An 18528-nucleotide genomic window follows, 5' to 3' on the forward strand; every position below is an offset into this window, starting at 1 on the left:
AAGAAGGAACGGAGGAGATTGAGCGATCGAACACGTTTCGATATGAACAGCTATCAGCGGGGAATTGTATCATCAGAGACAGACAGGTATTGTTACTTCCAACCATGTTGATCTAGACTTGAAGGTATAAATCCGAAAGCTTGTGTTTTGCCATTTCCAAGTGTGTAGTTAGTACCTCTCGCCCATTACCATTAGGCTTACCTTGAAGGGCGAGTGCTCTAATGAGGAGGATGAATGATTAAGCGAGCTACATCACCCACCTCAATGGTGAAGGTTCTTGGTTCGATCCCACGTACTCAGAGTACGTTACGTGGATGGAGGTGCTGGAATTTTCATTCATTTCAGTTTGAAATAAATGAAAACTAAGAACATAGAACCGTCATGCCATTTTTGTGCCCGATTTCGTTCATCTCAGGCGGAAACGCAAAGAAAAATAACATTTTATTTTAAATTAGGCTTCCTCACCCTCCAGATAGGTTTTCTCATTTCTAGGCAGAGAAAAGAAAGGATGAAAGTTATAATGAAAACATTAAATGAATAACAGGCTGCGTACGTATTTAAAAGTAGAGAATTTATAGAGTTACACGTGTTTTAATGCTAATATCAGCTGGGGAGAACCATTAAGCTATGATAGATGTCGAGTTCTAACTTGAGGATGAATCAGATGAAACCTATAGACCTCAAGTCAGAGTCGGTCACCCGCAAAATGTAAATTGCGGAGGAACCTGCGCCCCAGCTCCGTCGCGGTTATCCGCGTCGGGCTGGCAATTTGGTGTCAGGAGCATCCGGCATTCCGCGTGGCGGAAGGTTCGATGTCGGATTTTAGGGAGGCCCATGTCATCAAAAATGTGGCCGGCCCAGGGACGTCCGTGGACGATTCCCTATCAATCTGCTCCTGGTAGCTCTGTGGTTCATTCACGAACTCGGTACCATGGCTACAACAAATTCCCACTTGGGAAATTTTTACCATCCAGAATTTTAAATAAGGAATAAGAATAAGGCATTTAGATTTGATGATTTCTTGCATTGACAGTGATTTTAGAATTTTTTTTATATGATCTTGGATACGAAAATTATGACAACGTTGGTTATGAGGATGCAGTAAGCTATAGTCAGCAGTAAACGATTTTTTACCCTTAACATTTTAATTAATTAACAACGTGGATTAAAAGTGGATTTTAAAGTTATTTATGAATGAGGAAAATAAATTAGTGCCACCGAGTCAGAGTCAATCAGCACTATGTGCATTTTAACGAGTTATGGCACAGAGTATGCTTGTTTGAGTCAATATATTGTTATTATTATTATTAATTGAAATTTCTTAAAAGTTTAATTTAAATTTGGTTTAAAACTGACCGTAACTTGTAAATGATTTAGAATGCTTGAACTATGACTGCTAAGACTTTTGCAACGAGGATATTACATTTTTATAAATATATAGTTTTGGGAACGAATAAGGCCCCGAGGACCACTCATTTATATTCTTAATGACTGAAGTCTCCTAGCACCTCATGAAGGGAGCTTAGATTAAGGAGATAGTCAAGTTTATACGAGATAGTCACTTGCCTTATGTTACCTTAACTTACGCATATATTGCCTGAAAATTTTAATCCATGTTAATATGTAAAGAAACGAAACGCTAATTATATTCCTCGACACGCTGTACAATTATGTCCGCTATTACGCCAGGCGTATATAGTTAGAGTGGCGTACCGTGATTTAGGGTATAAACCGCCCGATTAATTAAAAGTTCTAGTTGAGAAGTAATAGATGTATTATTAGGCTGCAGTGACGAGAGATGTCCGTTCACAGGTAAGCAGTAGTGACGAGAATGAATCCGTACACAGATATACATATACTTATATGCTTTAAGCAAAGTTAGGCACAGCCAACTTATTTTGAATAACTAGAAGAGAATTATGAGAGCATTACACGGCGTGGACGTTTCTCACATATTAACGAGATTTTATTGTTAGTTTATATTTATATTTTTTTTTCCTGTCCGAAACATTGTTTTGTTTGACAGTTGAATATTTATCCTTAGCACGTTGTAGCTTCGAATGTTAAAAACTTTAAAATGCAGATTGTTTTAAAAGTTTAAATATAAATATTGCAAGTTTGCTCTAAGTTACGGCATTTATTAAAGTGAAACAGGTCTAATATTTTAAATCCACTCGCGTGATATAATAATAATTTATAATAAAATAGCACTAATAATATTAACAATTAAAAGCAGACTTATTATTTAATAATGTGCTTTAGGCACAAAAGTTTTTTTGCAGTATGTAATAATACTAGCTCAGCGAATACATCACTAGAATTTTATAGTTACTCTTCAGAAGAAGGTATATGATTATATTAGCAAAGGTTATTTTAAGCGCCAGTTATGAGAATATTTATATTATATGAATATGTAGACGTCGACGTCAAGATTTTTTTTGCGCTCCAATAACAAGTATTTTCCTGCGGATATTGGATTGCAACCGATAATCCTGGAAATCCATTCTGCCATCGCAGAATGATAATGATTAAACCACGACGGTTTTAGTTTCTAACTTTGCCACAATAATATGCTAAGCATATTTTAGAATGAGTAGAGGGAATTATAGATTCTTCATTTTTAGTGATGTTAGTATAATATAAAGTTAATTATCGCATGTTTAGAGAGTACTTTATCTTATTTTTTATGGTCGATTTCAAAATAAACGATTGTTAGCAGACGAAAAGTAAACTAACGAGACTAAAATAATAATTATCTTTTAAATAGTAAAGTTTGAACAAATTTAAACCAGAAAAGCCCCCATCAAAGAAAAGTAAAACTTCAGGTAGGAAATAACGTTAGTTGTAAGAAAGAGTAATTGCGGTTGAGACTAAATATGCACAGGAACTTGTACAGTCAAGAGTAGAAGCATTACATAAATCGTGTCATCTTAACAAGAAACCAAAGTAATTTATTAGTCATGTTCTTCAGAATAACTAAACTGCTTGCCTGGTAATTTGAAATAATATTGGGACATGGTTCGAGTCGCGTCAGCGCGATCGCCAGCAGCAACGTCGCTGGAATCAAAGTTTAAACCTCACAAGCTGAAAAACGGGAGCAGCTCCAAAAGTGTTAACACCGCTGCGGGCGAATCCTCCGCGATAACCAAGCAACCAATCACCGCGAGTCCAGTCCGACGTTATAAACATTAGAGAGAGTAAACAGTACAGTTTTAAACACGTGCATTTTTGTATGGGAGCGACCAAAGTCCAGCTCGGCAGCGGAGAAGCAAACCCCTCTCACTCCTCAAACCCCTTGCCATCCCGCAATCCTCCGTCGGTCATCTTTGGACCCAGTCGGCTTGTCACGACACATTTTTTTTTTTTTTTTTTTCCAAACGTTGAATTTAGTATCCAGTCTTGAAGCCGTCGGAATGAAGAATTTGCAACGTAAGAAAATCACCCCCCTTTCCCTCTTGTATCGAGTTACGAAGCAAGAAGCAGCCACTTCGGCTGCGAAAGACATGTATTCCTTTAACAGGACAACCACGGGAAGGAAAACTTCAATGATAGCAAATTCTTTGTTTGATACAATGTTGCCACTCCGGCGTTATAATTCCCAGAAACGCTTTTACGAACAGAATTTGCTTCAAGTGAAGCAAACTATTAGAATAAATTTAAGCGATTATATATCTTAACGTTTTATTTCCCAGTAAAAGCATGTATATTTTAAACCTCTCTCACCACAATGAGCCAGTACACGTTCAATTTTTAACGATAACAGGACTTGGTCGACTGTCTAGAATGTTCGTTAACAATAGTATAATAATAGGCAAAGTAGAGTTTTCAATGTTTATAGCAAGCAATTTTCCATTCAAAAGAGTAGTAGTAATTTAAGTTGAATCAAACGGAAACAGGACATTTCTCATAGCACAAGGGAAATTAAAGAAATAATTTCGATAATTTTGACAAATATTTCATTGGTTTCGTTATGAATTCTCACATAAATATAACTAACCTTATTCAGTATCAATCTAATTACATACCTTATTATTTTATGGTTATTAGCTTTCTTTATATTGTATTATCGTGGTAACTTATAAATGTTCATACGAGGAATGGCAAAGCAGTTGAATTTCTGTATTTGTGTTAATAAGTCTAGATCAACACCCCTTTCCTCATTTCCCGTTTACGAAATTATACTTTATCCTTTACCTAAGTCTGTCTATTCATCACACCAGTCAAGAGCTATCAACAGGAGAAGGATTTTCCCAGCGTATCTATTGGGAATCAACATGCAGCAGTTTGGCCAATCACCAGCGAGGAGAACGGGATTCGAACCCGAATCTGCACGCATCCCGACGGTTTAGCTTCCCAGGACAACAGCATGCAACAGCCATGTGAGCCAGCCAGCCTGCCAGTATTTTAGTACATGGAACAAACACTTTCCACCCTTATAAGAAGAAACTCCCAAACCGGACAAAATTCTTCAGTCCCTTTCCCCATCAATGCTCCCACAAAAGAAGAACAGAAGAGATGCAGAAAAGAAGAACAGAAGACATGAAGAGGGAGCAGGGAAGAGAGCAGAATACCAGAGAGAAGAATGAACACCGTAGTTTTGTCCCCACAAACTACACACAATATGCTCCTGTTCCGAAAGTGCATCGCTTTCCACAAATATCACGGTACTTCAATCAAAAGTGCAGCTTACATAATCCAAGTCATCACTGTGTGTAAACGTTCCCCAAAATCTGCCAGTCTTTATAAATTTCACCCAATGAAGAAGCAGAAATTCATCAAGGACGTATCCTAGTGTTTACAATTCTCACCTCTGTACACTTGCATTACAGAATGTACATGACCTCTCCTAAAAAGTCATTCCGCAGTGTTTACGAAAGTGCATTTTTATGTGACATGGAATGCGTCACATTCAACTCTACAACTTTCATGTAAAGCAGTTTTACACCCACAAAGAAGAACCTTCCAGTGTGTGCAACCTGTCTTTTAACGTCATGCACAGGAGTGTACTCACTGAGTTTCAACGTCCCATGTCTCATTCACTTTTCCATAAATGCACAAACTATGCTTATCAACGGTGCAATTTTACATGGTTTAAGTGAATATGCTGCATGACAAAATCGTGTTTCGCCAGTGTCTACAATTTTGTCGACCGTTTCTCACTTAGTTCCTTGAAAGAAACGTTGAAATGAAAATCTGTGTGCAACCAGTTGTGCAACTTTTGCACGGGAGTGTACCATGTGAAAATATTTAAAAGTCGTTTATTCATCATTAAGTACACCGAACAATACTAATCAACAGTGCTTTTAACACATGCCCTTGTCGATCGTTTTCTTACCAGCTTTAAAGAAAACATCGAAGCAAAATTGCTAAGTGCATCAACCTCCAAAGGGAAGTCTCACAGTAACTCGACGGCATGTTTCCCCCAAGTGTACATGTGTGCTTCATGGATTTCAAATATTAATTCATACTTACATAAGTAATTCCAGTAGTGCCGAGAGTGATAACAATCCACTGAACTATCGTGACAACTCCAAACACTTCCAGTGAATGCGTGTGCATCGCAATATAAAACAAGAAGAACCCAAGTGGAAATATATTTATTATACACACATACAAACACTACGTAGTGTATCCGCGAATTTACGGTACTTTTTAACTCAAGTGAAAATATGTGTCGTGTGAGTCCACTTGTGTTGACTACTAACGCACACGTGTGTTCACGCCCCCTTTTGGCGACCTCAGGTCATAAGCAGTCATCATTGTTGCTTGGCCACACCTTTAACATGTTACATCAGTTATGTCAGTGATCATCACATGTCAATCTTCCGCATCTATTACAAAATTGACGGTACGCTCATTCCATGCATGATTATGTGAGCGAGTATCAAAGTGCAAGTTAAGCACTGTGCTATTTTTTTTTTACTAAGCAAAGATGCGAGCTTGTTATTTGTTTTTCTTACGGCCAGTTACACCAGACAGTACATTTATGCCTATGGCCAGTTCTCGCGTCTGAAGTATCGCCAAGTATTTACTCAATTACTATTCTGTTATCATTATTTTTTTTTCTTTTCGGTTTTGGCGGAAACTATGGTTTTATTTCATTTTTATTTTTTCTATGTTTTTAATAAAAACTTCGATTTATAAGGATAGATCAACATGGATACCTTAAATATAAATTTCAATTCTGGAAATTTTTTCCAGAGGGGGTAATCGTATCAATCTCTTCTAAATTGAGATTTATAGCTAGCCTGAATTCATAACCCCTGTCGCCAGCCGTTGCTCTCTCAGGCATTCAAAGAATGTCACATCAGTAATTTACAAATCCTTCCTGGTCTATTGGAGTTAAGGTGCTGATCAGCTGGTATTTCAGGGCAACGACCAGGGAAGGAGGAAAGAGAACAAAACAGAGAGCAATGGGTGGTGTGGGGTCTTTTGCCTGGAATCGCCGAACAAGAAGGAACGGAGGAGATTGAGCGATCGAACACGTTTCGATATGAACAGCTATCAGCGGGGAATTGTATCATCAGAGACAGACAGGTATTGTTACTTCCAACCATGTTGATCTAGACTTGAAGGTATAAATCCGAAAGCTTGTGTTTTGCCATTTCCAAGTGTGTAGTTAGTACCTCTCGCCCATTACCATTAGGCTTACCTTGAAGGGCGAGTGCTCTAATGAGGAGGATGAATGATTAAGCGAGCTACATCACCCACCTCAATGGTGAAGGTTCTTGGTTCGATCCCACGTACTCAGAGTACGTTACGATTTTCAAAGATTTTATGGAGTTTGCACTGTGCCTGGCAACTTGAAACGCATTTCCATCACAATGTACTTTGTTGAGTTCGCCCTTCGTATCCGCAATGCCTCATATTTTCAATTACTTTGAAGCATTTTGGACCATTTTTTATTTTTATAAGCAACTGCATTAATTGATAGAATGATCTTAAACATGAAACTAATTGTTTTTTCCAATGATTGACTGTTTTCTTTGCCTTTCATTACGCTAGGTCACTCAGCCGCTATCTTTGTTGTGAGCCTAGATTAAGTGTGATTGGAGCTTATCCTATATGCTTTCTTCATACAACATGGCTGTCGGCTACATGTTTGACATCTTAACACAACTTCTTTGAAACATCGCTCATGAAATGTATTTCACCTATCGTCCTACGGGAATCAGAGGAACGTAACTACAAAAATTCTGTTTTCAGTTTCGTTAAAAAAAAATCCTCTGAAGAGTATTTGGAGAAAATCGACATTTTCCACTTCTAATTCTTATCTGTAAGGCGGAGTCACGTTTAAGAGTCATATTCCTAAGAATACATTATTTCCTCTCCTATTAATTTGATAAATTAGAGTTAAGTCGCTCTGGTTCTCACACACGCTATCAGCCCCTATTTTCCAAAATTTGGCACGTTAGGTATTACGCCAGATGTGTCATTTGGGTATGATGCATTTTTGTTATATGCCTGTGGAGATTCGAACAGTGTTCTCGGCTTGCGAGCCAGGTTATATCGGCGTCAGCGTCCAACGTTTGGAGCGCATACATTGCTCTAAGCAGGATGCTCTCTACCTTATGATGGGACACTTTTTTACCCATGAAAGTTATTGTCCGTGGCCTGCAAGCAAAGTTCTTGCAACAAACTGCCTCGAGAGAATTATGCGTAGGCTATGTGTGACTTTTCTGTTTCTCAGACCACGTGTGACTACCTACAAATTATGTGAAACAATAACATAAACAACTTCCCATGTGAGTATGAGAAAACACTTGCATTCTAGCCGGGTTCGATTCCTGTGATTCGAATTCCACTTTGAACTGTAGGCCCACTCCCAATTAGCCTATCTGTGCATACAAGTGAACTTAAAACAAGACAAACTTTCATTCTAACCTCAGTCACTTATGGGAGCTGCTTAGAAGTAGTAGTGTTGACTGCCATGACTAAAATTTCTGGATCCAAGTTCACTTCCTCTCAACGATTTTATTTGTTGTTTTAAGTCCCCTTTATGCACAGTAAGGCTAATCGGGACTGGACCTACAATTTAAAGTGGGATCCGAACCACTTGTGCCTCCACCGGGTATCGAACCCGGGACCCCTCTCTCGACGATTTGACTGAGTCTGCACTCCTGCGCTACACTCCGCTGTCTATGCAATGTAGTTTTAAAAGTTGTTAACTGAGGTATCCTAGTCACTAATTCCACCGCTGCCACCAGTTAGTCAAGGTATGACTCATCATCAGCCAGGCTCGGGCGAAATGCAACTCATTAAACCGTCGCGGACGAACTGTGGCATTTTTCTAGGAATTTCGCTTTCGGACCAAACGCTACTGAACGTACAGCAGTCCCAGTGCCTGCTCCAAGTTGCACTGCTGCTTTCGGAGCCCTTGGTTTGGGAAGGGGATGGGGGTGAGGAAAGGGTCTTTATTTTTCATACTGAAGCTCGTTCATTTCGTTCTCCTATTTCTCTTGGTTGAATTTTCTGAGATACGGAATCTACCTCATTTTCCTTTTCATTTTGTTTTATTGCGTCACCCACGGTACTCTTACATGTACTTAACATTTTTAATTTCCCTGTACCTGCACCCTTTGGTTAGGTAAAAATAAATAGCTGCAGTTCGTCAAATGTTGTATTTTTGTTTTTGTTACCCATTTTTCTCGTACTTCAGTCAAGGGCAATGGAGCTACTGGTAACAGACGTAGTTAGGAAATAGCATGAATTGTTTCTTCCCCGCACTGTAGTTGACCGATAAAAGAACTATGTAAAGTCTCGTTTCTATTACCACAAATTTTACCGCGCAACATGACACGCGGCATGCGACGCTGCATGTGCCAAGCATTTGTTGAAATGGAAACTGTCTGCAACATGCCGCGGCGCAAGTGCCGGGGACAAAATTGCCCCAAACGATTAAGACGCACAACGTGCGCGGCGGACAATGGAAACAGCCTGCAGCAAGTTCCTGGGGCATACGAACTAGAGTAGAAACAGACGACGCGACTACAATCTGTGGTCCAACAAGATTTAATAACAATGCAAAATCACTTGCAGTCATTCTTACAAAGTTTTCGTATCCACTTTGAAGACGTAAGTCTCTCATCAACGAGTTAATTTTTTGCTAGAAAACTTCTAATCCACCATCTAGGTTGTTTTCGCCTCTTTTTTTAGAAATTCATGATACGCGCCTGCCATAACCAACAAACCCGCCATAGCTTTATTGTTCATCTTTACCCAAGTAAAATCACCACCAAATTATTACAATACAAGAGAAGGAACACTGACTACTCTAAAGCACTGCACAACGCTACACTGCGATCCTGCACTCCAGTGTTGTTGCGGACGTATTTTGAAGAAGTAGTTTTGAATTGGAAGCAGTACGAGTACACTAAATGACGCGCAACATGCGCCGGCACATGTTGCACGTCATGAGTCTGGAACTTGTCTGAATGGAAACGTAGCTTAACAGAAACAGAAGGCTTTCACGATTTGTCTGAATATTAAAGTGATCTCTTCTTTCACACCAAAACATAAATAACTATTCTCAGATTTGAAACCGTAACAGGGGTGTAAGGGGTGACCTTCCACGTAGTACACCCAATCGTCAACTTCATTCCACGTAGTACACCCTGGACTGCTCTTTGCAGACTAACGAGGCTCTGGCGACTGACCCTATGGCCAGTATAATTCTGTGTGTTCTGTTTTTTGTCATGTGTGCTGAGTGCCGCTTTAGAGCCTCAGCTTTTAACCTAAGTCAGAATATTTTAATATTTCAGTTATTCGATATTACAGTTACGTTATTTGTTATGGTAAGGGGCTGGACCCCGTATAACGTGGCGGTTGCAAAATAGCCTAAGTGCTGACGCACCCAAAATTAAAAAAGAAAAAAATGTAACAGGGAATATAGCTTTAATAAATGCCTATAAATATTTCACTATCGTTTATATTTATGTACATGTTGTTAATTTCGAAATATTGGGAAGAAATGCAGCAAAATGCTACATATTCGATTACTAATTTGAGCCACTATACATGTTATGTTTTTATTTCATGAACAATGCGACACCACAGGTCCCGAGTTCAGATCCCAGCCTGTGTATTGTTTTCATTATTTTCTTCGTGATGTCCTTTCATCAATTTTGTCATTGCATCACCCATCCTCGTCTTCGCGATTAGCCAAAAGTGGCAGAAAACCAAAGTTAAATATAACAAATCAAATCAAACATTACTTGCAAGACAAGAATGGATAGGTTATTTTGAAGCTTCTGTTATTAAAAGCAAATTGTGTGTAGCTTTCCTAGACAGAAGTTTCAAACACAGAAAGTGATTGATTGGATAAGGGCTGTGGATTCCTACTCGAGCAGAAAATATATATGTTTCAATTTATTACTTACAACAATAGCAAACTGATTTCCCGCTAAATCAAAGAAAACTTGCATTCACAGTTACAAATTGACGTGTTGAATGACCTTAACTACAGATTTCTCTCACTCCAATTCTGATTAATCGAACAGCACACCACAACGTGGGTCATTAAATATTTCCAACTTACTCTCGAGTTCCTCAACTAAAAATAAATTGACTGCGAGACAAAAACTCCTCTCCGATAACACATTATATGCAGAGTATACGTAAGTTGAAATTCCATCATAATAATTTGAATTCTTCAAGTAGTAGCTACAAATATAATTTTTCATGCATATTTTCTTAGCAGAATATGAAGTTTCTCACTTCAGAAGGATAACATATACACAGTATTTCACAAGCGTTTTTAGTTCGAGCTAGTCGTAGGCCTAATATGAATATAAACGTGACTTCATTACTTACTTTAAAAAAGTGCCAGGCAATCAAAATTCGAGGGTATTCCTGAAATTATTTGTAGTATCTCATGTGTCAAGGGGGCTTTATAAGTAGTAGTAGTAGAAACGTAATTATACTGCATGTTGCAACTGAAACCGTAGCCTCGAAGACCGAAGTCGTTGAGTGGTCCACTCATACACTCGGTACCAAACATTCCAAGTTCGAGTAGACACCTGGGCATGGCTGTTTTTTTTTTTTTTGTAAGCATCCCTTCATAGATTTAATATGATCATCATTCATCTTCATCGTCGCGATTATCTACAAGTGGCAGAAAAGCGATATAAAACAAGAATAATACAAAAGTATAACAAACAAAAGAGGATAAAAGGATGAACTGAGTTAATGATAGGAAGTTTTATGAAATTACTGTTTCTTGAAGAATCCTGTCCTTTGTTACGATTGTATTTCGCAGTCACACGTTGCTCAATGTTCACGTCGACTGTCGTCCTTACGTACTTGAAAATTACTTTCATGTCTGCCTATGCTCTTCTTTCAAACGTGGTAGGTGGGCGCTCTGTCTGTTTCTACACAAAAAAGTTTAATGAACCTCCTGTCCAAGAAGACAAGAATTACTGAAAGTAATTTTCAAAATTGTAAGCGGATGAGGGCCCTTGTAAATGATAAAATATACTGTCCTTTTATTCGCTTAGTTTTGAGAATCACTTCCCATACAATTCTTGCCTTCTTGAGAGTCCAATGGCCCTGTCTAGCCACAAACCAGTTGCACAAACGCGGTTTCGTTTGTTTCGTACAACAATTCCATCTAACGTTTCGTTTCTACGTAGTTTCTACTTGCTAAAAGTGCCTTTCATATCGCCCCAGAGCGTTGTCTACTCGGCTGCTTCGTGACCGAAGGTCACGTGTACAAAGTTTGAGGATTCACATTTTCCGATTTTGCGTGGTGCTGCTGCTGCTACGAGCGAACACAAGGGAAAAAACCTTGGACGAAAAGTCCCCGCACAGCTCTTCTACTCTTCAGCTCGGCCCATAAGGAAGAACGGTCAACTCTCCCCCTCCCCTCCACGTGGTAGTAGTACAGTGCACAGGAGTTGCGGGTCTGCACAGGTTTCTTTCCTTGTGGTTCAGTTCGCCTTATCAAGGTCGTGCAGCAAATAATTATTTTTCGTCTTCCGATAGGAAAAAGCTTGCCTCTCGCTTACGTGGATGAACGCGTAGCACAGATGATTCCTTGGTTGGTCCTTTATGTTTCGTCCTTCAGCAATTTAATCTAAGCATGAATCATTCTCATCGCCAAACATACTGTATTTTTTAATTGATGTAACACATGTAAACTGAAAAAGAGAGAGAGAGAGAAAGATATACATAAACGTTTTCTTACAACAAACGTTTGTTTTCTATCGTATAAAGTGAACGCACATGTTAAAATTCATCTTGCATACATAATCAAATTAGAACAAATCCACGTAAAGTGATTTAGTATGCAGAAAATAAATATATTTGTGATAAATACATAGTTAATCAGTAAATTCCAATAACCAGAACTTCTGTCACGCTGAATCTTGTTTACGGATGTTTTCAAACGTTTTGTTTTACAATTTCATTTTTTCACTGACATCCAAAACGAAAATACGTATTATAATTTAATGACTTTCAAAATGTCAAATGCTGTAATGTTAGTATGCTGCCGATCATAATTGTGAGGCTTCTTCGAAAACGCCTTCGATAACGGTATTTACTATTCGTAACGGATATGTGTATCACTTTTTTGAAACAGACTTTTGTGAAGGGAAAGAACTGTAACGTTACAAAAGTAACGAGCACAATTATACGAGAGGCCTATGTTATTCTCTCCGGAACACGGCATCGGACACGTTATTGCACATCGGAACGTCTCTATGATACCAGCTATAAATAACGTTGTTGCTTTGAAGCAAAGAGTGTAACGTTTTTACAATCGTGACCTCAATTACGTTACTGGTTAATAGTAACGTTACTATCACTTTCCACACACACTAAAGTTACTAGTTAATCGTGACGAACTTGTTTCTTACCCTGTAACGTTACTGGTTGCCGGCAATGGATGTAACGTTAAAGCGTCACCTAACGACCTACTGATTTACAGATCAGTTATGGTTCGGTACCGTTATGCACACCTGTAACGTAATGTTCATATACCTGAGGTAACGTTTCTGTTCACGAAAAAAGTTATTCAGTTTCTGGTTGTAACGTAACGGAAACCGTAATTGAAAATACCGTTCCATTTCGTTACGTTACGACTCCCTGGTTTCATGTTCTGTCTGTTGACAAACCCTGACATGAAAGTACGCTTTATCTGTTGAAAAAATTATTCAATATGTCCAGAATTTTTCCTTGAGAAACAGAGCATGAGCTTTAACTCTTTTAGCATTCGACTAAACTTTTTCTGTGTACACCTAAAACACAAGACTGCTGGAATGCTGAGCACAGGGAACTTCTTTGAAAAAGTTTCTCTTACTTTATACAATTTTTTGCATGTGCACACTGTGGAGATCTAGGTTTCTCACCAGCACACTACTCATTTTTTCAGATTTGCTCATGCAGGCCAATACTGTATTCCAAGATGGTGTTTTCCTATGTTGACTATCAGTATAATGATATACGAGGCGCATTAAAAGAAAGGGCCGATATTTTATAGCAAAGAAGAAAGTAAGTGTAGCAACATTGAATTCGTTTGTCAACATAGTCACCATTATTTTCCAAGCACTTTCTGTACCGTGGAACAAGCATTTTTATATCCTCTGCATAGAAGTTCGCCGCCTGGGAGTTCAGCCAATTCAACACTGTCGTTTTCAACACCTGTTTCTTCACATCGTTAAGACGACAGCCACTTTTTTAGGTGCAAGAAGAGGTGAGCAAGGTTTGGACTGTACGGGGGTGATCAAAAAGTTCCCATCCAAACTTCTGACTCGTATAGAGAGTGAGAGCAACAGTGTGTGGTCTAGTGTTTTCATGGATGAGAACATCATTTCCTGATCGCATCATTCAATGTTGTTGGTTTTGTATGGCATGCCTGGTTTGGATAGCATTTCACAGTACGCTTGTGACATGATTGTTTTCCCCAGCTCCATGAAATACCCCAAAGCACACCTTGTTGATTCCAGAAAACAGCTGCCATGACTTTTTGTGCAGATTGAGTTTCCTTGAACTTTTTTGCATTTTGTGGGAGTGACAACACAAAACTATTGCATTACTGTTACTTCATTCATTACACTCGAATCATATACTTCACACAATTCTCTGTGAATTTTGGCGTCAAGAAATCGAATCAGAGACCATACTTCTCTTCTGGCGGGATTGTGTAATCGTGCAGCCATTTTAACATGCACTAACTAACAGATAACCAACAGATGACTGGCGAAAATATGACTGCTGGGTCGCCAATGGACTAGTTGATGTTACTGTGCGGGCATGATCCAATCGATCACTGTTACCAGTTGCTTTTTCTAAATAATCTGCCCTTACTTTTGAAATGCACCTTGTATAAACAAACTTTGTTTCATACTAAAAAATAAACACCGGTGGTATCATATGACATGGATCAATGATCCATTTCGACAGTCTGTATAAAATGGCATCTTCTGTTCTTTCTTTCTCCATCCCACCAACAACTCTGTCATTGTACGTGCAACACATTCAAATTTGAAACATATCATTTTGCTAGTTGCCACCCTTTACAACGTAAAATGTTTTCTTACACTGTTTGGACACTTACTCATGTGTGTAAACTAATGATTGATTGCAACACCTACATGTGATATCTTGGTGATCACGATGTTGTACCAGTGTACTTAATACATCAAATGGAAAACATGATCTTGATCCATTAACCTCCAGTAGTGCAGTCTTCCATCTTGCGAGAGAAAATGTACAATGGAAATTGTTCTAAATCTGTGACAACGCTAACTCATGTTTGTTTACAATGCCTACATGTGATATGAAATTTCTTGGTGACCACAATATTGTTCCAATGTGCCTACTGCAACAAATGGGAGAAGAAAGTATGAAAATCTGAGCCATTAAACTAGGGACTGATGGAGTCTGCAAATTCCGGAGAAGTATCTGCTGCATCAGTAAATAAAAACCAACCAATACTTTCCGATACTGATACATTGACATCAGTGTTGGCTCAGTTCTAATTCCAATGCATCAGGAGAAGTTACTGGAGCAGCCCTCCACTGGAAATTTGTCAAATGACACACTGGTTCCATGTATTCTTGGTGTATAGATCAAAGTGGAGGTGATGTAATGTAACCACCAGCACCATGCTCCAGTTACCTGTACACCAGAAGGTCTTGGTAAGCCTCAGAGCTGTTTGTAGAGGATTATTAATGGAAAGATTCTGACCTGAGATTATACAGGGTGGCCCAAAAGTAGGTACCAGTGACTTTATTAAACAATTAATGAACAACAAGTTATGGTAGTACTACGACTGTGTACTTTCAAATTACCAGCCATCATTCAGAGTATCAAGATATCTGAAAAGGATAATGATCTTACAAACAACAATGCCAGGCCGACAGTGGTATATACTGTATACATACTTTTGGGCCACCCTGTATATTCTAAAAATTGAACATGGGCGTGCTGCTACTGGCAGTGCTTGAAGTGAGAGGGGATGGTATCATCCAGACAGCTAACCTCAAAGCTCCACCAAACATCCTCCCAGCTATTATTTTTCTCTTGAAGCGCTGACTACTAGTTGATCAGTCAACCAACTTCAACATCACCACTTTTTATTCCTAATATATACAGCATTTTCCAAAAGTCCTTCCCATATTTAAATTCACTATAACTGTGTAACAAACAGAGATATTACAGTGAAATAAAGTTTGTACTTCACAGTAGTCTTTAAAGTTTTACCTGGCAGCACTGCATGTCTGTCATCCTCATCGACACATCTCCAACTGTGCACCATCCATATTGATGCATTCCTGAATCCGAAATGCCGACAATGACTGCGGATATCTTTGCTTTAAGGTCATCCAGATCTCTTGCATTTTCCGCGTACACTTCCATCTTGAAATATCCCCACATCCAAAAGTTACATGGAGTCAGGTCTGGTGACATTGCGGGCCATGATGTGGGTCCTCTGCAGCCAATCCACTTGCCTCCTGAATCGACGCCATCTTGGAATCCATTAATCGCTCGCAGTCATGTGATCCTCTCATTGTGCAGCATTGCCAGGTAATACTTTAAAGACTGATGTGCAGTACAAAGTTATAGTGAATTTAAATGTGTGAAGGACTTTTGGAAAACCCTGTACTGTAATTATATTAACTTTTTTAAAAAAATATTGCAATACATTTAATGCAGCATCATTCTAAATTATTGTTTTAATTTTCTCGTTTTAGTTTGGTAGTTGATACACGATGGTAACCATAAATGGTAGTGAAAGGTGACACACCGAATGGTTGAAGATGAAGACTAGGGAAACCAGACAGAAGAATGGAAAGTTTGAGGTGACAACAGCTTTGACCCCTACAACTAGGGGTCAAGGAGGGCTGCGAAGATCTGGAGGTCAGTCAAACCAGGAAAAATGGTGGAGTCTTCTTGAAGAGGATACAAACTTGGCTGGATCATCAGTCAAAAAGTCTCCAAAGAAAAGATTGAAGCAGCAAGCAGCTGGGAAGGTCAATTCGAAAAGTAAGAAAGCAGTGTCTAAATTTCCAGAATCTAAGGAAGTTGTGCCTGAGAAGAGTAATTCGGAAAGTGAGAGAGATTTACCTAAAATTCCAAAATCTAAAAAACATGTGAATGAGAAAAGTAGTTCGGAAAGTGAGAAAGGATTACCTAAGTTTCCAGAATCTAAAGAGCATGTGAATGAGAAGAATAGTTCGGAAAGTGAGAAAGGATTGCCTAAACCTGCCGAATGGAAGGAATTTGTGACTGAGGAATGCAATTCAGAAAGTGAAAAAACATTACTGAAATATCCAGAATCCAAGGAAGATGCATCTGAAAAGGGTAATTCAAATATTACGGAAGCATTACTGAAAACTCCAGAATCAAAGGAACATTCAACTGATAAAAGTGACTCAAAAATCGAGATGGTAGCACCTAAATCGCCAGGTTTCAAATCTCGGGAAATATTTAGTGCAGTTTTAAAAGCCGAGGAAAGACCAAGTAATACTTCCAAACTTCAGCCGGGTGCAAGCACTGTACAAAATGTTCAAAAGCAATTGAATTTGAGCCTGGAATCTCAGAATGCAACTAAAAAATTGCCCAAGACAGCCGAAGGAGTAATTATTTGTCAACTTTCTTGGCCACAGATTGTTCCAAAATCTGTTGAACCAACTAGCAGTCAATCACCTCATGTAGTGTCTGAACAGCAAGTCTTGAAAAATTCACCTCCCAAGAAGAAGGAACTAATGATAGTGTCTCATCTTGTTGAAAAAAAGGCTCCGTTAAAAGATGTTCAAGAAACTAAGAAGCAATTGAAAAACGTAATCTCCACTCAACCCTTTGACAAAAAGATTGAACCTGTTTCAAAACCAGTTCGTCAAAGAAGTAAGAAATTGAAACATGGAATCACTACTCAAGCATCTAAACCACGCTCTGCTTCAAATTCTACTGTACCCAATAGTAAACAAACAACATGCAAAGTGCCAGAGGAAGTTATCTTGTCGAATGCAGAAATCATAGAAACATTACAGAAGGAGGAATTGGTGGTTTTACCTGAGATTCCTGAACAAGAAGCTTCAAAACCTGATGAGAAAGGTTATGAACCAGTTGATAAAGATCACGAACCTAAAGAATCTATGCCTAATATTGTTGATGATCAACAAGCAAATGTGTCTACAGTCATCGTTACATCTGTAAAAGTAATTGATGGACGTTCTGTCATGGAAGTAATTTTGCCAAGGCGGAAGGTTAATTTGGTGGATGATAGCACGCAGACAGATCCTGACAGCGTAGTCACTGCAGACGTTGGCACCTCCACAGAGGAAGGAACAGTACCTTCAGGTAAGTGCATTAGTTTGAAAACATATTAAAATGTAGTTTGTCACTACTGACTACTGTGTTTGTGTTTCTACGCTTATCTACGTATTTCACTACATAATCATTGTAGATATTACGCCAATTTTTTTTGCAGTAAGTGTGGTGTGACCATTATGTGAAGCTTAATGTATGTGTGTGTGTGTGTCTGTGCGTGCCCACACGCTGATATCATTGGTACGTAAAACTCGTTTATTACCAAACTGTGTTTGTTGCGAGATTTGTTATTGATTTATGCATTATAGTCGATATACTACACTTGAGAAAATGTAGTACAGTCTTGCAAAGTATAGACTTACAAAATAAATTTTCCATATCAGTTATCTGATTCACTGATGCGATGAAAAGTTATAAATTGGCTTTGGAAAATTTGGCCTTGGAAGTTGGTGGAAAATCATCTTTTCTTCTGAGCCTTCTCGACAATGCTAAGTAGTCCATTTACCTTAAATTAGAACCAGAAAACTTTTTTTTTTGTTTGTTTGCATTTTCTCCCCTTTTTGGCATTTAGGTCATTTTCAGTATTTTTAGTATCTTTTGTCATTTTTAAGGTTTCGTTTGTCATTTTTTAGGTTTCTTTTTGTTCCTTTCCTGTTATTTCATGAATTTTAAGTGCATTGCTAGCATAACCTACATATTTAAATTGCCTAACAAGTATGCCATTAATCGGAAATATGAACAATGTGTACCTAC

The 18528-nt window shown here is 38.6% G+C and overlaps 1 protein-coding gene across 4 annotated transcripts in view; it reads left to right on the plus strand.

Moving 5' to 3' along the window:
- The window catches only part of LOC145986684 (uncharacterized), a 140760-nt gene that overhangs the window by 52495 nt on the left and 69737 nt on the right, over positions 1-18528 (plus strand). For all 4 annotated transcript variants that reach the window (XM_083120995.1, XM_083120993.1, XM_083120992.1 and 1 more), the window contains exon 2: positions 16197-17805. In XM_083120995.1, the coding sequence (XP_082977121.1) occupies positions 16263-17805 (1543 nt within the window). In that variant the 5' untranslated portion in view covers positions 16197-16262. The remainder of the gene's footprint in view (positions 1-16196; positions 17806-18528) is intronic.

The sequence above is a fragment of the Lepisma saccharinum genome, chromosome 4 (assembly GCF_977018435.1).
Source record: "Lepisma saccharinum chromosome 4, izLepSacc3.1, whole genome shotgun sequence".
In the NCBI taxonomy this organism is placed as follows: Eukaryota; Metazoa; Arthropoda; class Insecta; order Zygentoma; family Lepismatidae; genus Lepisma; species Lepisma saccharinum.